The sequence below is a fragment of the Drosophila busckii genome, chromosome 2R (assembly GCF_011750605.1).
Source record: "Drosophila busckii strain San Diego stock center, stock number 13000-0081.31 chromosome 2R, ASM1175060v1, whole genome shotgun sequence".
Lineage (NCBI taxonomy): Eukaryota > Metazoa > Arthropoda > Insecta > Diptera > Drosophilidae > Drosophila > Drosophila busckii.
In genome coordinates this window covers 2,468,964-2,490,429 of record NC_046605.1, presented here as the reverse complement: position 1 = coordinate 2,490,429, position 21,466 = coordinate 2,468,964, and the positions used below count along the sequence as shown (strand labels likewise).

The following is a 21,466-nucleotide window of genomic DNA, read 5'->3' as shown; positions in this document are numbered from 1 at the left end:
AGTTGCTCTATAGACTTCTAGTTGTTAACATGACGAACTGCTCAGGCTTGTTGCTTTGGCTTTTTGCTTGTTGCTTGCTGCGCTTGCCGCTTAGTGCGGGCTACTTTACCTTTACGCCCTCCAGCACACATGGCGTAAGTGGGCGTGGCTAGCATTTATTCATTAATTAATTTAGGTCACTTTAGGTATTTGCCGCCTTGGCTGTGCCGCTGGAGCTGCCGCATCGCAATGTGTTTGTCTCTTATAATTTTGAAGCCAACTATAATTCACCCAGCGATTGGGGCATATTCACACCCTATGTAAGTGTCCTGGCAAACAGTTGCAACTGCTGCTTAAGCTGCTATTTAAACTTGCAGCAAAATGGCCCCATTGAGTCTGAAGAGTTGGATGTAGCACGCAAGTCCAATCTGGCGGAAGATCAGTCTGCTGAGGGCAGCGCGGAGCAAAATGTTACCATGTCTGGTGAGACAGAAGAGAGCGAACAGACCACATCCAGCACCGCTGACAGCTCCGAACGCAAGCGACGCGCTTTGCTCACACGCTCAAATATTTATCACATACTTGTGGATAAATTTCAAAGGTAATATGAGTAATTTAATTGATAAGCTAAGCAGCTGTTGTGTCTTTTATAGAAGCGGCTTTGGCGGTGAGTCCTGCCTATTGCGTTTGATTTGCGAAGTCAGCGCCACGCAGCTGGGCGAAGTCAATGGCGTGCTCGGCAGTCTTATGCATGTGCTCTTCAGTCCCAGCACTTCGGCGCCGGAGCAGCTGCCCTTGAGTTATTATCAAGCTGAGCTTGATGGCGCGCGGGAGGATTGCCAACATTATGAGCAGCATTGTGGCGAAAGTCTGTTGGATCTCATTTCGGAACCATTCGAGCTAATACTTCAGCGCATTGAACATAATCAAATGTAAATAAATATAGAACTTTTTGATCAAGCTGACCTGGTTCTGTTTACTGCCAATTAGCAGCTTTCGCTCAAAGCGTGTCTCTGCGGTTTGCTTTGGTGTCAACAACATTTCAAGCTACACTTGTTCCACAGCTCAACAGTTGCGTCTAGGCCATGGGTCTGCTGCGTTTGTTTAACTTAGTGGCGTTGGCCTTAAGCGGCGCTCAGCTGGTAACAGCTGTGCTGGTTTGGAATACGGGCGGCGAGGCGGCGGTGAGAGATTGATCACAAGCACCACATTAGCTCTCTCACTCACTCTGTCTCCCTCAGCTCTTTATATCAATTGCTGTGCCCATTGATGTGCCGCGCAGTCATGTCTTTATGTCCTACAACTTTGAGGCTAGCTACAGACTGCCCAAGAAGTGGCGCAGGCATCGCCATCGTCATCGATATGGCAACGCCACAGCAGAGCATCAACATTTTGAGGATTACTACGAGAACTATGATTACGAGGAAATGCCGCACAAGAAGCCGAAGCCAACTAGAAAGCGCAAGCAGCAAAAGCAAAGAAAGAAGAAAAATAAAAAGAAGAAGAAACTGCGCATTGACAGTCGCAGCCATACAAACGAAACGTTGCTCTCACGTCGCAAACTCTACGCTATGCTACAGCGTAGACTACAAGAGTATGTAAACATAACGGTACAAATTGCAAAATAAAACTTCAATTACCCTTTACAGTCACAACTTTGGATCTGGCGAGCTCTGTCTGCTGCGATTGATTTGCGAATCGAATGCAGCGCGTCTGGGCGAGCACAATGGCGTACTGGGCAGCCTAATGCAAGTGATGTTCAGCCCAAGCAGCTCCAAGGATGAGCAGCTGCCACCACGTTATTATTTAGCGGAACAAAGAGGACAACGCGATGAGTGTGAGCTCTATGAACAGCGTTGCAAGCGCAGCTTATTAGATCTTATAACGCGACCGATTACGCACTTTATAAACACTAAACTATTAGCAATTAAATGAATATTTAACAAAATAATTATCACTGTAATCACAACGCTTGAAGTTCTTGCTGTAAGAACGTAAAGAGAGAGACTGAAAGTGGGAGAGAATGAGCACGTTCGCTCTCTTTGTAGTGTGTGTCTTGGCTTAGTGTGGACTCGCACCTACGAAATTACAACGCACTCACTAACTTTACTTTTGTTTTAATTAAGTGCTCTGGAAAAACTTTTGAAGCGCTGGCCAGGCACAGTTTGTGACATAAGTGCGCGCTTTGCGACAGTCCTGATTATGGCGCTGCCAGTTGGCTGAAGGACAATGTTTCATTAGCTTGGAGTAGGCGCAGAGACTGTAGAAGAGCGCATGACGATCGCAGGCATCACTTTGACTACTCAGCTTGGCCAGCTGCGAGTAACGTTGGCGCACCACAGCGCCGCAGCTGGCAAAACTCAGATCATAGGCATCAATAATTTGCTGATTGCCAAAGGCGCGCTCCAACATGGGACGCACGCGTGGCAGATTAAGCTGATTGCCCTGCAACGCGCCAGCGGCATTGAATATGCAAGCCAGGCGACACTGTAAACGCAATTTATATTTATAACTTATATTGCCTGCAACTGCATTTACTTACGCTTGCTTGCGTGCCTGATTGTGCGCACTCGCTGTTGTAGGCACCCCAGTTGGGCAGCGGCAAAGGACAACAGAGTTGCACATTCTGTTAAGCAAAGCAAAGTTATAAACAGTTGGGCGCAACAGTTGTGTGGCTTACCTGCACAGATTTGGGTGCTTTGCCACATTTTGCTGCCGCTAGCGCAAGTGGCAACATTGTTAGCATTAAGCTTAATGGTAGCAGCCACATTTTAGCCGTTGGGCTGCTTAACTTAAACTAACTTAGTTAGCTAAAGTTGCTGTGATTGTTGATGCTGTTGCTGCATGTGCAATCAGTTAAGCTCAGCAAAAAGTGAAAAAATGTAGCAACATGTTTTGAATAAAGATAACATGCCAATTGATTGCGTTGCGTGTTAGCTCATAGCTTTGCTGCCCAACACTACGTATACGTAATAAAAATCCCACACACTGTTTCTATTTCACTCTGACATTAATGAAGACAGCAATGTTTTGGTTTGCTTTTTATTCACACTCAACTCACCCCTTAGAAAGCGTTAAACAGCTCAACTATTTATTGCTTGAACTAAGTTTATTAATGTGCAGCCAAAACTTTTGTTGCTTAGTTGAAGAACACATCATACCAGCTGGCCTGTGGAGCAACCGCTGCTGCTGCTGTCGACGCGCCACAACCAAAGGGCATACTATCTGAATCCTGATCATATCCCTGCATTTGCACCAGTTGAGCTGCAGTTAATCTATCCATTAATTTCCGTTGTCAAGCTCTCAGCGTTACACTTACCCAAATGCTGCATGGATAAGCCCAAACGTTGAGCTTGCTGCATAACTGCAGCCATAACCATCTGCGGGTCTATCACCTCTCCATCTGTTTCCAAGCTCAACAGTTGCTCGCCCTCATCGTCCTGCTCCGCAGCACAGCTGGGCATCAGTTCCTGCTCATGCTCATCGGACTGCACAACAAAATCCTCAAAGGCCGCCTGCACCACGCCCAGACATAACAATAGCAACAGCAAACAATGCGTAGACTGCATGGCTAAACAATCAACAGAACTAAACTAAAATGAAAATCGCACTGCTCTGAACTTTTCCATATGTAATTAGCCTCAAAAAGCTTTTTGTCAGGCTTCATTTAATGTGCAGTCAATGGTTTAATAATTATGCCCTTAATTACAGAACTAAAACGAACTGAGCTCAACTCATGGGCAGCGGCACATGCGGCAATGGATTGCATTGTTCGGCGTACTCTTTGGCCACTCGACATTGATTGTCGGACTTCCACAGCTTGGCGGGGCAGTGCATAAAAGTCTCAGCATTAACGCAGCTGTAAAGCATCGCAGCGTATGGCGAACAGCCTTGGGGCAGCACCTTATAAGCATCTAACTTGGACGCGCGCATATGACCGTGAACTGCAAAAGAGAGCGCATTTGATATACAAAGTTCAAGTGTTGATTAAGCATACGCACTGTTGTTAATGCAAGTTTCAAAAGAGTGCACTATATGCGGCACTACGTCCTGATCACGGCGTGCCACATGCTGCTGCAAATATTGCTTAACCCTGTCCAGATGCAAACGTCCATTGACCAAGGCGCCAGTCTCGCGATAAATGCAGTCCGGATAGCACTAAATGCAAATATCATAACTATATGCATATGAAAATTTTTAAATTAAACTACCAAATGTGCAAACGCTGGATATTTCTGATTGGCCGACTTCAGTTGATTCACCTGTCGCTGACATTTTTGTGGCACTCCCTCCAGATTTATTTGCGGCGTGCGGCAACAGGAATTTACATCCTGTTATCGAAATTGAACAGATTGCAATTGCCTGGCATTTAAATGAATTTTTTAAAAATACTTACGAAATTGTTAAAGCTCGGCGGCGCTGAGCAATTGTAAGCCGCTTGACACTGCCACAAGCTGCCCAGCAACAGCTGCAAATAAATAAAAAATGCTTTCAATTTAATTCAATGTTTAAATGCAACGCGCTCGCTTACCATTAAACTTGCCACACGTTGACAGTTCATAGTGTTTGTATATTGAAATTTTGTGCGCTGCTTGTCAGTAGCTTTATATAGCTGGCAACAAACAACACCAACCGCACTTTTAATGAGCTTGTAATCGTTTAGACCACTTGGTTGAATGCGTCCGTTGAAGGTGACAAGAGCGTGTAGCCGAATTTGCTGACCAACTGTTTGTTACTCATCCCCATGTACGCGTTCGAGGCTTCCCAATAGCGTAGCTCAGGTATCTTTGCAGCGAGGCGTGACCAGCATATTTAGCTGATTGTTTGGGGAATTACCAATGGCTAAACTCTCAATTAGTCAGATACCTATTACAAGCTCAATGATCTAGCTGTTGTTGAACTTTTTCCCAAAATAAACAAACAAATTGATATTTAATGGATGTCACAAATAACTTAATTTATTATTAGAACTATGTTGTCCTTCTCAATATATTTAACTTGCTGCTACTTTATAAACTTGCCTCTCAACTGTAAACAAAAAGCAAACAGCTTGCCATTGATTGCTGATTAGAGTTTGACTTTTTGATGTGCAACAATGCTGCTGCCGCTGCTGCTGCTGCTTTTGTGCAACGAATGTTGCAACAATGCAACAACTCAAGCAGCAGCTAAAAGTCTGATTGCAGTAAAGTGGGGAAATCGAAAAACTTTCCCAGCCTGACGTTCCTAAGCAAATTGATCTAAAGTCGCAATTGTTGCTGCTGCTGTTGAAAGCACTTTACGCAAAAGAAATCAGTTTTAATAGCAAAAGCTATTGTTGAGTGGCATTAAAGTTGCATGCAACATGCTGACAGCATAAGACGCTTTAATATGCACAAGGATATCATCAGTAGCACAGAACGCACAGCACGCAGCAGCAGTTCGCATGACACTCGACATGTCTTTGCTTTTGGCATTGAGATACAATCAGATATTGTTTTTGCAGCTCACATGGAATTTAAATGCTATGCGCATTAGTATTTAGCTTTGTGTGTGTACAGTGGATAAATAGACATTAAAGTAGTAACAGTTATGTTAAATACAAGCTCAACAGCGACAATTTAAATTCAAAAATGAATTGTGTGCAAGATTTAAATGTTAGCATAAATTTATTACTTTTTAAGTGCTTTAATTTTATAATCAAATTGTAAATAGTCCAAATAATATTTAATTGTTAGCTAAGCGTGCTTATCTCATACTCAGACTCGTAAGCAGCATAAATAATGTTGTTAGCTTTAATATTATTATGCCAAAGAATCAGTGTGCTCGTTTGTAGCTGCCACCGTGTGGGGTAGAGTTGGTTAAGCATGTGTCAGAGCCATGCAGCCCGCAGCTGTTGGGCGTAAATGTTTTTGTCATTGTGTATTATCTGTTAGGCTCTCGTTGTCAGCTTGCTTTTTAAATAAATACACACAGCAGCGCTCTAGGGCTTGCCTGCATCAGTGTGTGTGTGTGCGTGTATGTGCTTTGTTTTCATTTTATTATGCATATATACATATTTTTTATAAATATTTCAATTAAATTTCGTATGCCGTTTTTTATTTTGGTTTGCGTGCACACCTGTCTGTGTTTATTGACATAATAATAAATGTTCAAGCACGAGCCGCACTTGAGTTTAATTTGATTAGCTTAGCACAAGTGTGCCGCTGTGTTTATGTGTGTGCGTGTGTGTTGTGGGTTGAGAACTTCAAAGGCATGGCAATGCCTAAATAAACACGAGGCAGTGTGACAATAAATATTTGCATAAATCAAATGAGCGGATTTGCCTGGCGCTTAGCCATTAAGCAACATCAAAATTGCATTTGGTGCGTGGAGAGCAGCAACTGTTGTAAATCCCTGGCACCTGTTGCCCTAAGCTTTTAAAACCAGCAGCAACACAGCAACAGTCTGTGGCATGCAAGCTCTTGCGTGTGGCAGCTTTTGTGGAACGCAATTCGTTGGCCCGAAGTGAAAGTGGTAAGAGCGCTGCCAGCGCTTCGGGCCGACTTGTTAACAAAGCCAACAATCAGTTATCAGCGGCAAGCGAGCGAGTGCGGTACGCGTCTAACGCTTCAACTGTTAAAAAAAAGCATAACGCAATCAATTGATGCACAAGATGCTATTGCCAGAGGCCAATGGCCAGCGTGTTGACAAATAGTTATTATAACACTAGTGCTTGTGTCTCTTTGTGTGCGTGTATGTGTGTGTGCGTGGGTGTTAACCAAGGCAACGCTTAAGCATAATCATTTAGCAGCTTAGCAGGCATTCAGCGCATTTAAGCTGTCTAGCAATACAAAAGCCAGCCAAAACACATATAAAAAATAAATATAAACAACTATAAAAATTCATTGCCCAGCAACCAACCAAGTGAATTCAACTGAAGCGCATAGGTATGTATGCAGGACAAGGCATATTTGGCATACTTAACTAGTTTATAAAAGTTCAAGAAAGCCAGCAATAGAAGCGCATAACTGCACTTCATTCCATAGTTATATCTATAAACTCGGACATTTCAAATAGGCAAACCGATTACTTATAATTTAAGAAGTTGAAGGCTGAGGTAATCTTTGGCCTTTGTTATACTTTTATAAGAAATAGAATTTTAGTTACAAGTCTTTTAAACTTTAATGAATTTCAACAGCCTTTAAGCTTGATTGCTATATATTGTTAATTTAATTGAATTCAAATATTACAGATTTATAGTTAAATTTGTTAGCAAATCTGTGTACGAATTTAAAGCCATAATAAATTGTTAAAATATACAAGCTTGATTAAACAACTAAAATCAATCAAATTTCAATGAGCTTTTAATACATATCTACCCCAAAAATTCAGCGATTAGCGTGTGATTAGAATGCGATTAGATAAGATAAGCGTTAGATAGGCAATTTAAGACAATGACTGCATACAATTTACAAGTTGTTATACTTTTGCACAGCACTGTTGCGATTAAACCTTCATTTCCTATTGAGCTCAGCAATGCGTTAAGTCGGCGGTAAGACTTTGATTAATTATGTTTAAAGCCTTCAAAAAGTATTCAACGCTTCATTTATTAAAGCTGCGTGGCCAGCGCCCTTACTTTAATAGTTCTTGTGCCAAAAGCAACTTTAGCTATAAAATATTTTCAATTATTGAGCCAAATTAATAATTGCTAAATTGATTTTCAAGTGTATGCACTTTGGTAGCAGCTGCTGCTGCTGCTGCTCTGTGCAGGTTAATTAAAGCAGCAAAGCCAAAGAGGCACCACACACACACACACACAGCTATGTGCACAAAGGTATAGTGAAAACAACAATGGCATTCGTTACAATGCAAGCAAATGTGTAGAATGTAAACGAAGCCAATGCCAAGCTTTGCCAATTGCCTGCATCCTTATACACACATCATGTGTGTGTGTGTGTGTGTTTGTGTGTGCACTATTGATTGCCCAAAAACTTCATTAGATATGGGAGTTATAGCGTAGACATGCTCTAGCTTGCTAGAAGCAAGCGGAAGTTGATATCTGTTGTTATTATGGGATTTTTGCAACAATGCTTGCCAATTGGGAAAACTTGTTGCCTACTTATGGGGGCCCAGCTTGTTTTTATGCTTGTACTTCCGTCTTCCGTTTTGCTGTATGTGCTTGTGTTAGCCCTACGGGCGTTTGTAACTCAATTCCAGCCCCCCACTCCTCTCCCACATGCGAGCGCACTTGCCAGTTGTCGTAAATCTTTGCTGAGCTCAAATCTCTGGCATATTTGGCCAACATGAAATGCATTAAAACCCAAAATTTTATTGACTCCATAAATAACAGCATTCGCCAAATATACAGACACAACTTTTGGCTTTCTCTGCTCATGCTCCTTTTTTTTGTGCTCATTGTGTTTGGTTTTTTATGGATTTATGCTTTGGGCTGCAGGCTTTTGTCCAATCTATAGCTTGTTAGCAGCCAACTTATAAAAGCTGCAAAGCAGCGCTTTTCAGCACTCACGTAGCACTTGCAGCGCATGCCGTACGTGCAACACACTGTGCGCTAGTGCTGCTGTGGTGGCAACTGTTAATGGCGCCACAATAAAACGCAACACTTGTTGGCCATAACTGCTGCAAACGGTCAGCCATCAAGTTTGAATAGCCAGCGTAGCATCGAAAATTGCCAAGTCAAGTGCTGCAGCTCACTCCGCGTCACAATTGAAGCTTAAGGCAGTGTCTGGCACGCACTTGACTTACGGCATGCGTATGCGTAATCTACGGCGGGCGTTAAACCTTTCATGTATATGCGTACATCAAATTCTATTGGCACCAGCGGATGCATAACTTTAGTGCTAGACCAAGTGCTCCTGGGGGTGCAATATCCAAGCTTATGCCAAAATAACTGCAGGCAGTTGTAAACTTTATGCTTTAAGCTTGACGCTGCAAAAGGATTGCAATGATTTAAATCTTTTGTGCACAAAATTCCTTTGCATATCTTGAAAAGCAATTTAAGGCGCATGCTTCGTATAAAAAGCCATAAATCATTCAAATCCGATACAAATTCTTGCTAATTTTTTGTTCGTATTTTAATCTATAATGTGTAAATACAGTTACAAGCTACAGCAATGTGCCTGTTTGTATGTGTGGGTGCGTCTCTGCCGGATGTACGCCTACCCATCGACAGTGATTAGACGTCATTGGCTGCTGCTGCTTACATGTAATTTATATGCGGAATATAAATCGGTGTGCACTTGCATGCTTAATACATTTGATGAGCGTTGTAAGCATTTTAATGCCAATCGAATCAGTGTGTTATCATAATGCGCATACAAGCTGCTGCTACACTAAGCAACATAATAGAGAGCGCACTCAGCGCTTAATTTACTTTGCGCTCAAGCATTGTAGCACACGTGTGTGCAATTTGTTTAATTTAGAGCTTGTAGCGCAGTGTAAATTGTTTTATTGAACGTAAGTTTGACGCGTTGCACGCGTCGTATGCGTAACGTGTGCTCATGAATTTTTTAAATAAACAAAGGCTCCATTGTTTGCACTCCCTGTCACTCTCTTGTTTTTCACTTTGTTTGTGTTTATGCATATAAAATTTAATGAGCTACAATAATGAGCGCAGCATCAGCTAAAAATAGCAATCAAGCTGCTCTTCTGCTCGCCTCGTGTTGTTTTTATAGCTTGCCCTGTCGCCTGGTGCCTTCATTATGTGCGTTTGCTTTGTTATTGTCCACGCATGATGACACTGCCTTGATCCCCCCAAGCTGCCAGCAGCAACGCCTTCTAATCATTGCTAAATATTTCCTCTTTGTGCTGGCGACAAATGCGAAAAGAATTTAGCACTTACTGGCGATTATTATATTTTCAATACGCGGCCGCAATTATGGTTGGGGGCCAAAGTTGAGGAGGAGGCAATGTAAACATTTATAAGCATTAGAATGGCAGCAGCCGGAAATTGCAGACACTCGCTGCTGCCTCTCGCAAAATGGCATGCGTTGTGGCATGCCACATACGACACACACACACACACATACACACATAAGTATATATAGCACAGTTAGCGCCTTGGGCAAATCCATTGTGTGCAATCGCACGAGATTAGATACAATCTTCTATAATAGCATTTACGATGTGGTCTAGGGTGCGGGGCGTGTCCACAAGAAAGCGACAGCAAAAACCTTTGTGCATATGTGTGTGTCTCTGTGTGTGTGTGTGTGTGTGCGTATTTGTCCAGCTACAGTTTTGTTTTGCTTTGCGTAATATGCTTTTTATACACTTGGCATTGAAAGTTTGCAGCTTGATTAGTCTTTTGTTATTGATTGACGCCAGCTATAAAACGTAAGATAAAATTTAATTAGGTAAGCATAGCACAACAGGCATATAATTAAATTTATTGTTTACTATTTTCGCTGGCTGTAAGTGTATAACATATTCGGCTGCTTTAGCTTGTCACATTTCTTTTTTTTGCGTTGACTCAGCCAAGCTGAAAATATATTCTTTTGCTGTCCGGCTGGACATTCATCAAGCTGCGAGTGTCCTAAATGAGATTGCCAGCCATTGGGGATATACATTGCGGCTGTGTTGTTGTTGTCTCCTCTGTTTGCAAGCTGTCAAAATGATTTTGTTTTATAGGCTTGATTGAAATCAAATATGCAATTAGCAATTATATGCTGCTTTTTTTTAATATTTTTTTATGGCTTTGCTTATGCGCCAATTAGCTTTTCTTTAGCACAAAGTCTGGCAAATTGTTGCTACATTTTTTTGTGTGGCCTTAAATTGCAGACAGCAGCTAATGTTGCTAATAAGTTTCGGCCAGACCTGGCCTGGAGGCGGCGGCCATAATCTGCTCGGCGTTGAGCTAATTTATTAGCTACAACAACAGCAGCAGCAACAGCAACAATAGGCAGCTATAAAAACAGTGAGCGCAAAAAGGCGTTGAACAAAATACAGGCACAGTGCGTCATAAATGTCAGCGTATGCAAACAAATTGCGGCTGTGCTAATGTGAGAAAATAAATAATAGCTTAATATGAGAGTAGAGCTTAGTGTTTATTTATAGCCTGAGAGCGCAGTTAATTGAAATGTCAAGCAGCAAGTTTTTGAGTAAATTAAATAAAACATCAACTAGCATATACGCTTTGCTTTTTCCTTTTTAATTATGACATAAAATATGCATGCGCATTTAAAATTGTGTGCGCTTTGCATAAATATTTCATAGCTTGGCTTGACTATGCAAAAAATGTTTATAAAGCAACTTCCGTTTTGGGGTCTGTTGTGTGCTGTGTGCGCTGACTGCTCGCACTCACTGTAGTACGCTTCACTGCACAACACAACATCTACATATTTATTAAGCAATGCTTTCCATCTCGCTTACTCCTATTAGTGTTGTCTATTGGACTTAATGCCATGCATTAATGTAACGATGCATCATTTATGCCATTTATTATCAGCACATAAATGCAAGATTTGGGTTTCAAAGGCGCAGACCCAAACTTTGTGCTGCCAAGCTAATGAATTTTTATAGCAAACATGTACGCCCGCCTCTCTCGCTCTGTTCTAGGGCAAAAACTCCGCCCTTTAAGCCAAACAGCGTAAGCAATTTTAGCTTTAAACTGTTGTCCTTTTGGCCATAACAGCTGCAATATGCGGCTAGCGGCAAGACCAATGCAATTAACACGCACACACACACACATACACACATACGTGCGTATGAAGGCCACAAGCTGTGGTCGAGAACTTGGCAGCTTAGCTTGGCACTGTTGCCAGCTTAAGTGTACACTAACATTTTATTTTTATAGGCTTTGCTTGAAAGTTGTGCTAAACTTTTGACCATATGAGCAGCTAAAAACGAAGCACAAAATAAACAAAGTTAGAATTGTTATTAAAAGTGTATACAGTAGTCGATGGCAGTGCTTGTTTATTTAAGCGTTTGTTTAAATTGCGCTGTTCCCTTTGTAAGCCGAACATAACCTCACTTTGCTTTACTGCAGCTTGCATTACAAACTAGAGAAATACAGATAAACAAAGCTCGAATTGCTATTAAAAGTGTATGCAATAGTCGCTTGCTGCGCTTGATTAAATTGCGCTGTTCTCTTTGAAAACCAACTCAACATAACCTCACTTTAATTTACTGCAGCTTGTATTTCAAACTAGGACAATCTTATGTGCTGCTAAAATTGAAGCATAAAATAAACACAGCTGTAATTGATATTCAAAGTGTATGCAATAGTCGCTTGCTGCGTTTGTTCTCTTTTCGAACCAACTCAACATAACCTTACTTTACTGCAGCTCGGATTACAAACTAGAGAAATCTTTCAGAGCCCAACATGCGTGGCGCACAAAGTAATTGACAACGGGCCACAATTAAGCGCAACAATGACAAACAAAGTGCATGGGAATGACAGTTTAAATAATGAGGAGGAGTTCGAGCACAATGTGGAGCTGAATTGCCTGCTCCAGCAGCATCTGGAGGAGCAGACCTACGGCAATGTTAGTGACCATTGCCCCACGCAGTTCGATACAATATTATGCTGGCCGCGCACACCGCGTGGCACGCTCGCTGTGCTCCAATGCATGGATGAGCTCCAGGGCATACACTACGACAGCAGCAGTAAGTAACCACACACACACACACATACATACATACTATGTACTATATGTATATATTTGCAGAAAACGCCACACGCTATTGCTATGCGAACGGCAGCTGGGCGCCATATACCAATTACGATGCCTGCGCCCACCTGCAATCACCCGAAACGGTGCCCGAGTTTATAACCATCGTGGAGCTGCCCACCATTATCTATTACATTGGCTATGCGCTAAGCCTGGTCTCGCTGACGCTGGCACTCATTGTCTTTGCCTACTACAAGTGAGTGTGTGTGCATGTGTGTGTGAGTGTGTACGTGTGTGTCCTTAGCTGTGTGCGAAGGCTTAACGCAAGCAACAACAGTAGTCACTAGTTAAGTGCGTTTGTCGTAAGCTTTATTTTGAATACCATTATTAAAATTTAAATTACAAATATTGTTTAATTCCTAAACACAAAATTCAAAACAACATTTTTAAATTATTTTTCAAGATTGAAATTGTATTAATTTTTTAGCTTTTTAGTATTAGAGTAAAAGATAATTGAGTTTTGTATTAACTCTCTGTAATTCAAATATTTGAAGCACAAATAAAAAGCAATGGCTCAGAAATATTTTATTTACTGGCTCTACACTACTATTTGGGTCATTTTAATAAAGCCATAAGAACATTTACTTATACAAAGTCAAGTCAAAGTCAAAACAAAGCCCACCCACAAACGTAAGATGCACATTAAACTCTCCCTCTCTGTCTCTCTCTCTGCTGCTACTAATTGCTCAGAGCGATCGAGCAGCGCTCCTTTCTCAGACATCAAGCATACGCTCAACTTAACCGAGGGGCTTGCGCTCTCACCTTCGATCTTTACACTCTTATTAATATGTGAGAGGCTGGCAGGTAGCCAGCAAGCGAGGCCACTTGCAGGTCAGTAGTGTCTGAACTGTTGGTGACTAAACAAGTACTGAACGAGCTGCCGGCATAAATAATTTCAATATATTAATACACAATCAAACTGTTGAGTTTGTTTGATCAAGTTTTGCCTTATCTTTGCTTTAATTATGTGCTTCAACTGTTTTGAATACAAATCGTTTGTAAATTGAATCCTGAGCTGCGCTCATTAACGAGCTTCTACTGTAGTATTGTAAAATTTAATTATTTACGCTAGCAAAGATCAAATCAAAGTTTAGCAAACTGTATAATTGCAAACCAATTTATCTTATACAACCATGACTGCTTTCTACTTGCTTTATATTGAATACATCTGCCCACCACCCAACCACCCACCGCCTCATGCAGAGAGCTGCGCTGTTTGCGCAACACGATTCACGCCAATTTGTTCTTCACGTACATCATGTCGGCTTTGTTCTGGATATTGTTGCTGTCAGTGCAGGTGAGCTACGTGTAACCTTTAGCTGCATATCGCTGTCTCACTCTAACGCTACATATATATATATATATCGTTGTGCACATAGATCTCCATACGCAGCGGCTTAAGCAGCTGCATTGGCTTGGTTACGCTCTTTCACTTTTTTACGCTTACCAACTTTTTCTGGATGCTGGTGGAGGGTCTGTATCTGTATATGCTGGTGGTCAAGACTTTTTCAGGCGACAACATACGCTTCAACATCTATGCCTCCATAGGCTGGGGTAAGTACGAAAGCTTACGAAACAATTTGGTTTTTGACACTGCAAATTGGCACTTGGCAGGCGGTCCAGCCCTGTTTGTGGTTAGCTGGGCACTGGCCAAGGCTTTTACAGTTGACTACGGGCATACAGAGGTGAGTTAAGTATACAAAGCACAGCTGGATACATTTGTTGCTCATTAGCGTCTTTGCCTGCAGTATGAAATCAACTGCCCCTGGATGGAGGAGACCAATGTGGATTGGATATTCCAGGGACCTGTATGTGCGGTGCTCATAATCAATCTCACATTCCTGCTGCGCATCATGTGGGTGAGTTACGCACACAAACAAACACACACGCACAGCATATATGCTAGCTAACACCCCCCTCACTTCCTCTTGGTACTAGGTGCTTATCACCAAGCTACGCTCCGCCAACACCGTTGAGACGCGTCAGTATCGCAAAGCCGCCAAGGCGCTGCTGGTGCTCATTCCACTCTTTGGCATTACTTATTTGGTAGTGCTGGCAGGACCCTCCGAGTCGGGCCTTATGGGTCATATGTTTGCCGTGCTGCGCGCTGTCTTGCTCAGCACTCAGGTATGTGTTTCCACCCTGACGCTGTTAAAATATTTGTTCTGCACTATCTCGCTCTCTGCCCTGTAGGGCTTTTGGGTATCGCTCTTTTACTGCTTCCTCAACTCGGAGGTTCGTAATGCGCTGCGACATCACATTTCCACCTGGCGCGACACGCGCAACATTCAACTCAACCAAAACAGACGGTGAGCAAACTTACTCTCCCCTCCACAACAGCCACAACTATTTTTGAACTCTTTCCATGCTCTTGCTCTTATCACTGTCAGCTACACTACAAAGAGTTTCTCCAAGGGTGGCAGCTCTCCACGCGCCGAGAGCATGCGGTAAGTGCAACATTTTGGCAAACAACTACAGTTGCTTGCTTTGTTTTTTATTTCTGGCATTAATTACAACACGTGGCGCAGCTGCAAAAAAATGCTGCAAGTTTTTACACTAGACAACCAAACTAAAAGTATTTGCTACAACAACTCAAAGGTGCAACTTTTTAGTGCCACACACTTCAGTACAGTCTATAAAGCAGAAGTTTTAAGCAGTGTATGCAAAAACTATTTGTGTATATTTAAATAGCAAACAATTAACAATGCCAGCTCACAACTATAATATACACTTTGCTTGCTTTCATACACAAATCTCAATCGTTTTAGTTTTATTTAACAATTTCTGCTCGTTTATTATTTATATATCTTAAGCGTAGTCTATAAAAATGCAAAATTGTATATCAATTTAGAGAGCCAGCGAACTTTTGCGACCCTTGCTCGACCACGCTCCAACGCTCCACTAAGTTTGTAATTTCTTTTATGAAGCTTACTTTTTATAACCAGCCCGCTGACAGCTTACTATGGACGTGGCAAGCGCGAGTCGTGCGTTTCCTCAGCCACAACCACCACGCTGGTGGGTCAGCATGCACCGCTCAGTCTGCATCGTGGCTCCAACAATGCGCTGCATCTGCTGCCCAACAACAATGCAGCAACGGCAACAGCAACTGGCAGCACGCTTAGCGTTTTGCCACGTGCTATCAGTCCGCTCATGAAGGTGAGTGCGGGTCCTGCTACCTGCTAGTTAACTGTAAGCTTTAATTGAATTTACTTGCAGCAAGGCTTGGAGGAGAATTCTGTTTAAGGCGCTCGTGTATTTTATTTGTTTCTAACTGTTAAGTGTATGACTTAAGCTAGGCAAGATTTTAGCAAAAACCAAGGCAAGCATCTGAAGAGACTGAGATTTTATTTTCCATTTTCCATCATTTTTGTTCTTTGTTCATAATATTGTTTAACATAAATACAATTCTATGTGAAACTGTTTCAATGTTGTACCTAAACCATAACTAAGTGTTTAACTAAATTTATAAATCAATTTTATGTATATATGTGTAGCAAAAATTATATATGTGTCTATGAGTGTACCAAGAGACACTTAACAAGCTAATAAATTAACTATTTACTTGAGTGTACTGCAATTGCCTTTTATTATCAACAATAACGATTAGAACTCTTTCAGCAATGTTTGTCAATTAAAGCGTCAAGTGTGCACAAGCTAAATGCATTTATTTTTAGCCAAGCTTAGCAAATAATTGGAAAAAGCAACTTGGTAGCAGCGTGTGGAGACAAAGTGCAGAGGTCAGGCCTGGCCAGGCCAGGCAGCGTCATATTTCAAAAAACAGTTGAAGCACTCAGTGCAGCGAAGCCACTGCTGCTCTATAGTTGGCTTAAAATGCATAACATGGCCAACAAGCAAACAGCCATTGCATATAAATATTGCATGAGCGGCGCGCATACCAAATGAATATCAAATAAAAATATAAATAAAGTTAAGGGCGTGGCAACGGCACTGGCAAAGCGGCATATGAATGTGTAATATGAATCGCATAGTGTATGGGTTGAACTAAAGCCGTTTCAAGTGCATAAATATTTCATACGTGTGCAGAGTGGGTGGATTTTCTCCTCTTTTTTTTTTGTATTTTATTTCTGCTCATCAAAGTTTGGTTCACGCGACGTATGCGCAATGTGGCAACTAAAAAGTGAAACTAATGGCGTCGACAAGCTTCAAGTTGATGTGTGTGTCGCCACAGCTAATGGTCTGGCTTGTAATTTGCAGCGTTTTATGCAAATTTGTTGCCATACATATAAATAGAAATTTTCGGCAACAATTTGCATGTCTGCTTGCTGCTCCTGTGTGCTTGCCACATGCTGCTTAGATAACAATTGCAAATTGCACGCATTTTTATAACACAATCGTTGGCATTTTAATTAACCAAATTGCAGACACTTGGCCAACTTTATGAAATGAAACTCAATTAAAAGTCGCTTAGTTGCTCAAAGTGCCTGACGGCCTGCCTCTGCCTGATTATGTTTTGCACCCCCAAAAAAATTCTTGCGCCAGGCCTGCGCTGCTGCTGCTGTTGCTTTAATTAACTGCTCTTTGAAGAGCATAATTTAAGTTAACGCATTAAAACGAAAAGTGGGGCCAATTTAACCAGACGCCTGCTGGCATTTCAGGCGCCACTAAAGGTCAAGCTTACGGCTCATTATGCTTCGCTTTTGGAGGCTCAAATAAACGTAGCTCCAAGCAAAGGTAACAATCAGAATTTATTACCATATTTTATGAGTTAATCCAATTATAATTTAAACATTATTCAGCGATAATTCTGTAGTATAACTTTTGTTTATTTATGATTGTCATATTAACATTTCATTTGTTAGCAAAGTAGAGTAGTAAAGTAAAAGTAAATTAAAGTCTTTGATATTCATTATATGATATTCATTTTTATATTCAGTTCTCGAGATTAAAGTAAATTAAAGTCTTTTCAGTTTTCGATATTCATTTTTATGATATTCATTTTTTGATATTCATTATTTTATATTCAGTTCTCGATATTCAGTCTTACGAGCTTCACTTTTCGATATTCATTATTGGAATATATATTTTTATATATATTAAATATATTCAACATTGTAATGTTGTTTGGTTTAAATTTATTTGGGGCATACTTTAATAGTTCCTGCGCTTGATGATCAACGCCTCGCGCAGTACTGAATATATTTGATGCGCGACGTCTGGGCTGTTGGGAGCTGCTGCAGTTAGCTCCTTGAGAGCACTCATGACATTAAATTCAGATTGCATCAAGTGAGTTTCATTGAACGAGGGCTGCTCCCAGTATACAGAGTGTGTTAAGCGATTAACCTGAACGCCTGCGTCTTGGCCACGATTGCCTATGCGTGGATCTGTCTGCGTGGACATCGTTTTGTAAAGTCCCATGGAATAGGAATCGCTCTCATTGCGCTTGGCAGCATGCTCAGCTTGCTCCTGCTTACGCAGCTTCGCCATGGGCATCTTTGAATCCGCGACAAGTGACCGAAGAGTGCTTACGCTAATGCCGGTAAGGCGCAGCAGATTCGTGGATGTCTGCGGCAAGGCTTCCAGTCCCCACTGGGATAAATCAATCTTGGCATCAGTGGTAGAGTTGAATCTGTAGCGCACATTGTAGTTATTACAGAGCGGTGATGGATGCTGGAAGACAGCAGAGCTCATATAGCTGCTGGGCTTGGGCAGCTGGCGTATGGTGTCCACCATTAAAAACTCTGTTTCCGGAGCCTTTGACTTCCACAGCTGTATTAGATTCAACGCGGCATTCACGCGCTCCCTTGCCAACTGACGTACTTCTTTGATGCTCCTGGTCTGCGGCTGGGGCTGCTTGGGCTCGGGCAGCAGCTGACTTAGGTTGGTTACTTTAATGCTGCGCTCGCAAGGCCGCACGGGCACATAGTCTAACTGCTCAGGCAGCTCAACCTTAATCGGCATTAAGGGACGCGCAGGGTACGCAGCCATCTGCGCGAGTATCAAATCCATTCTCTTCTGTTCATCGTGCTTCCTCTGGCGACGCCGGCTTCCATTGCGTTTCCTCTTCTTTTCCGGCGGCTCAGCAATTGGCGGCTCCAGATCCAGGTTGTCTATGTCATCCACCTGGCTAACTTCCAGCGAGATGTCTGCTGCCAAACGCAGCAATTGTTCCTCGCTTTTTACTAGCAAGTTGTTACAGTTGTTGTCCGGCACAGGATCCACGTTCTCTACGTTGTCCACCTGGTTAAGTGTCTGAGAGCTGCTTGCTGCTAATTCTTCGTCCGGCTGTTGCACAATGCTCTTCTCGATTTTAACAGTTACCTGCAAGTCGTCACAGTTGTTGTTGTTGTCTGGCACAGAATCCAAGTTGGCCATCTGCCCAACTGTTTGAGAGCTGCTGACTGCCAACATATCATTCTCCAGCGTTTGTTCAAAATTCTGCTCGATCTTAACTTCAGCTGGCAGCTCCTCCTCCTGCACATTGTGAGGCTCCGGATGCACTGTTAGTTGGCTAGCTGCCTGGGCAGTGCTTGTAACGTCAGTCATCATATCTTCATGCTGCAACTCATTAGCTGCCTCAAGCTCATCTTCGCTCTTAATTTTTGCTGCCAGTGGCTCCTCCAGCAAGCAATCAAAGTAGTCATCCGGAAAACTCATAAGATCCCCATCAATCTGCGGCTGTTGGCCATCAACCGGTGGTTGGGTTGGAGCATCTGCCTCATCATCGGTTAGCCAGCTTCCAGTCAGCAGCGCATTGACTGTTGGCTCAAATGGTTCATTGGTTTCGTCACGTATCGGTGTCTCCTCATCATCCTGGTTACGCTCTATTTTTATAACTTCTTCTATTGTAATCTCCACGTTTTCGTCCATTTTGTCAATTTCACTTTTTTCTTTAGCAAAGTTCTGTCAGTCAAGCGCAATGTGAGTTTTCGATTTAATGATATTCGATACTTGCAATTGCACATATCGATATTTCAATGCATATGCCTGGCTGTGCGAGTAAAAGAGACAACAACTATAACGATCAGCTGTGTCAATTATTTTTGCAATTGCAACATATGAGAGGGTTAGAATGAAAAGCTTCGTTTGGCCTTGCAGAAATTCTGACTTAAATGCAATTAGCCTGCAAAATTGTTTATGCACTTATACTAAGTAGATTTGTAGCATATTCTCGGAATCGTATACAAAATGAATTATTTGTGCTTAATTAATTCGCAGAAAAACTTGCAACTTGCCACATTCTACTTGAAGCTCTTGCGGATGTTGCTGCTGCTGTTGTTGTTGTTGTTGTTGTTGTTGTTGTTGTTGTTGAAGCTGCCAAAGTTTATTAATAGAAAATAAGTGTGCGCTGGTGTTTTCCCCAATGAATGCATTGATTTATGGCCACAAGCTTCAGATAAATTCATTTTAATTAGCCAGCGAAAGAGTGAGAGAGCATGCGAAAGTGACTGAGACAGCAATAAACACATGTACACGTATGTGCAGTTAAATTTAACTTCTTATTAAAGCTAACGCTGGCATTTGTATGCCAGATTTGCTTAAATCGGAAGTTCTCAACGTATTCAAACGCTTGAGTGAGTCGCCACAGGATGTGGGCGTCGCCTGGTTGGCTGGCTGACTGCCAAAGCCATTTTGGGGCACAGGGACACAGCTAATTAAATATTTGCTCTTTGGTCAAGAGTTGGACTGTGTTGAACTGCCTTGAGGCTGGCGCTGTCAACTAAACATGCCCGAGCACAAAAGAAAATGAAAACAATTTCCGGCTGGCAATTGCATATTTTTCCCATGCATTGAATTAAATAAAATGTATAGCGAGCGCAGCAGCAGCAGCAAAGGCAAAAAATCAATCAAAAAATTGAGTGGCAAGCGAGCACAGCGAGCGATTTTAATTGATTGCTGACAGCAGCAGCAGCAACATTAAAAAGTAACGTTAACGTCAGCAGCAACAGCAGCTACTGTTGTTGCTGATTTAAAGTGCAGCTAAGACATAATTATGCAATTAAATGGGTATTGCAAAATTTAATGCAACCCCTTTGGCTTCCAAGGGATCAGTCAAGTACTAGTGTTAAGTTGGCTTATGTAAAATGATACTTTAATGCAATGTGGTTGGCAAGCTGCTGTGTTCTCTGCACTTGGCATTGGCAATTTATTCATATTTCGCACTTGCCACATACACGCGCGCTGCACTTGCCACAGCTGCCACATAGATATATAATAAATCTATATAAAACCCCAAGTTGACAAGCGCTGGGGAGCGCATGTTATAAAGAAAACTTTTAAGCAAACTACAGTAAACATTGAAATGTGAAAAGTTTAGTTAAGACTTTTGCAGTTGAGTTGGAATGTCATAAGACTAAGCAAAATATATGTAACATTTTTTAATAATAAATTTAATAAATTAGATTTTTTAAAGGCTCAAACTATTGTTGCTCACTGCATCAGTCTTGCAGTTTTAGCCAAGCTTAGGGTTATCGCCGCTGTCTTTCTCTTTTGGCCACTTTTGAAAACTTTTGCTTTACTTTGTGCCCAAAAAAGAGAAGAAAATTGTTCAACGTAATTTCCTGTTGCCCACACTTTTTGGGCTTGAGTCAATGCCAACAGGTGTTGACGTTTTCGGCTGGGCCGAAACAACTTTTGCGCCTAAGCAAACCGAGCAAATTGAGTTTGTGCAAAACGAAAAGGAAAAAGTTTTTTGGACAGCTACTGTCATTTCATGTGCACTGTTGCGTATGCTTAACGTGCTGCCCGCTTTGCTAATGTAAGGTAATGTAAATTGAATTTATTGCTAATATCATTTGCTCGGCAAACTTAACCTATTATTACCCACTCTCGAGCACTCCCGCTCTCTCTTACTCATCTTTGCATGCACATCAAAGGATCAGACG

At 41.9% G+C, this 21,466-nt stretch overlaps 7 protein-coding genes across 8 annotated transcripts; 3 read left to right on the top strand and 4 right to left on the bottom strand.

The window, feature by feature from the left end:
* The first annotated feature begins 29 nt into the window (after positions 1–29).
* Positions 30–915, top strand: LOC108594938 (CG34443). Its single transcript, XM_017980073.1, has 4 exons — positions 30–134; positions 186–299; positions 357–580; positions 633–915. The coding sequence occupies exons 1-4, from the start codon at positions 30–32 to the stop codon at positions 913–915; spliced, it is 726 nt and encodes a 241-aa protein (XP_017835562.1).
* Positions 916–1,064: 149 nt separating this feature from the next.
* Positions 1,065–1,914, top strand: LOC108594937. The gene is made up of 4 exons (XM_017980072.1): positions 1,065–1,163; positions 1,221–1,332; positions 1,565–1,577; positions 1,629–1,914. Exons 1-4 carry the CDS (start codon positions 1,065–1,067, stop codon positions 1,912–1,914), a joined length of 510 nt encoding a protein of 169 aa, XP_017835561.1.
* A 186-nt stretch (positions 1,915–2,100) lies between these two features.
* LOC108595956 lies at positions 2,101–2,737 on the bottom strand. Its single transcript, XM_017981243.1, has 3 exons — positions 2,660–2,737; positions 2,522–2,605; positions 2,101–2,466 (listed from the first exon to the last, which is right to left on the bottom strand). The coding sequence occupies exons 1-3, from the start codon at positions 2,723–2,725 to the stop codon at positions 2,101–2,103; spliced, it is 516 nt and encodes a 171-aa protein (XP_017836732.1). The 5' UTR covers positions 2,726–2,737.
* A 298-nt stretch (positions 2,738–3,035) lies between these two features.
* Positions 3,036–3,548, bottom strand: LOC108594936. Its single transcript, XM_017980071.1, has 2 exons — positions 3,299–3,548; positions 3,036–3,243 (listed from the first exon to the last, which is right to left on the bottom strand). Exons 1-2 carry the CDS (start codon positions 3,546–3,548, stop codon positions 3,119–3,121), a joined length of 375 nt encoding a protein of 124 aa, XP_017835560.1. The 3' UTR covers positions 3,036–3,118.
* Positions 3,549–3,708: 160 nt separating this feature from the next.
* Positions 3,709–4,540, bottom strand: LOC108594935. The gene is made up of 5 exons (XM_017980070.1): positions 4,511–4,540; positions 4,376–4,447; positions 4,191–4,310; positions 3,981–4,137; positions 3,709–3,923 (listed from the first exon to the last, which is right to left on the bottom strand). Exons 1-5 carry the CDS (start codon positions 4,538–4,540, stop codon positions 3,709–3,711), a joined length of 594 nt encoding a protein of 197 aa, XP_017835559.1.
* Positions 4,541–6,602: 2,062 nt separating this feature from the next.
* LOC108595459 (diuretic hormone receptor) lies at positions 6,603–15,977 on the top strand. Of its 2 annotated transcripts, none has more exons than XM_017980701.1 (12): positions 6,603–6,884; positions 12,267–12,558; positions 12,621–12,819; positions 13,827–13,920; positions 14,003–14,177; positions 14,238–14,308; positions 14,372–14,482; positions 14,562–14,750; positions 14,817–14,932; positions 15,014–15,070; positions 15,569–15,779; positions 15,840–15,977. In XM_017980701.1, exons 2-12 carry the CDS (start codon positions 12,324–12,326, stop codon positions 15,864–15,866), a joined length of 1,485 nt encoding a protein of 494 aa, XP_017836190.1. In that variant the 5' UTR covers positions 6,603–6,884; positions 12,267–12,323; the 3' UTR covers positions 15,867–15,977. The 2 variants fall into 2 exon arrangements, with proteins under 2 accessions (XP_017836190.1, XP_017836189.1); XM_017980700.1 differs by having other exon boundaries at positions 15,551–15,779.
* Positions 15,978–17,714: 1,737 nt separating this feature from the next.
* LOC108594934 (protein panoramix) lies at positions 17,715–19,481 on the bottom strand. Its single transcript, XM_017980068.2, has one exon. The coding sequence runs from the start codon at positions 19,449–19,451 to the stop codon at positions 17,733–17,735; it is 1,719 nt and encodes a 572-aa protein (XP_017835557.1). The 5' UTR covers positions 19,452–19,481; the 3' UTR covers positions 17,715–17,732.
* Positions 19,482–21,466: the final 1,985 nt, after the last annotated feature.

Bases quoted from the DNA above. Each gene is read 5' to 3' on its own strand.
- LOC108595956 (XM_017981243.1), bottom strand. From the start codon at position 2,725: ATGCTAACAATGTTGCCACTTGCGCTAGCGGCAGCAAAATGTGGCAAA. The intron at 2,606-2,659 runs GTAAGCCACACA...TTTGCTTAACAG, and splicing joins AAGCACCCAAATCTGTGCAG to AATGTGCAACTCTGTTGTCC. The intron at 2,467-2,521 runs GTAAGTAAATGC...TTGCGTTTACAG, and splicing joins AATCAGGCACGCAAGCAAGC to TGTCGCCTGGCTTGCATATT.
- LOC108595459 (XM_017980700.1), top strand. From the start codon at position 12,324: ATGACAAACAAAGTGCATGGGAATGACAGTTTAAATAATGAGGAGGAG. The intron at 12,559-12,620 runs GTAAGTAACCAC...ATATATTTGCAG, and splicing joins CATACACTACGACAGCAGCA to AAAACGCCACACGCTATTGC. The intron at 14,309-14,371 runs GTGAGTTAAGTA...CTTTGCCTGCAG, and splicing joins TTGACTACGGGCATACAGAG to TATGAAATCAACTGCCCCTG.
- LOC108594934 (XM_017980068.2), bottom strand. From the start codon at position 19,451: ATGGACGAAAACGTGGAGATTACAATAGAAGAAGTTATAAAAATAGAG.
- LOC108594936 (XM_017980071.1), bottom strand. From the start codon at position 3,548: ATGCAGTCTACGCATTGTTTGCTGTTGCTATTGTTATGTCTGGGCGTG. The intron at 3,244-3,298 runs GTAAGTGTAACG...GATTAACTGCAG, and splicing joins CTTATCCATGCAGCATTTGG to CTCAACTGGTGCAAATGCAG.
- LOC108594937 (XM_017980072.1), top strand. From the start codon at position 1,065: ATGGGTCTGCTGCGTTTGTTTAACTTAGTGGCGTTGGCCTTAAGCGGC. The intron at 1,164-1,220 runs GTGAGAGATTGA...TGTCTCCCTCAG, and splicing joins ATACGGGCGGCGAGGCGGCG to CTCTTTATATCAATTGCTGT.
- LOC108594938 (XM_017980073.1), top strand. From the start codon at position 30: ATGACGAACTGCTCAGGCTTGTTGCTTTGGCTTTTTGCTTGTTGCTTG. The intron at 135-185 runs GTAAGTGGGCGT...AGGTCACTTTAG, and splicing joins CGCCCTCCAGCACACATGGC to GTATTTGCCGCCTTGGCTGT. The intron at 300-356 runs GTAAGTGTCCTG...TTAAACTTGCAG, and splicing joins GGGGCATATTCACACCCTAT to CAAAATGGCCCCATTGAGTC.
- LOC108594935 (XM_017980070.1), bottom strand. From the start codon at position 4,540: ATGAACTGTCAACGTGTGGCAAGTTTAATG. The intron at 4,448-4,510 runs GTAAGCGAGCGC...ATTTATTTGCAG, and splicing joins AACGTGTGGCAAGTTTAATG to CTGTTGCTGGGCAGCTTGTG. The intron at 4,311-4,375 runs GTAAGTATTTTT...TTTCGATAACAG, and splicing joins CGCCGAGCTTTAACAATTTC to GATGTAAATTCCTGTTGCCG.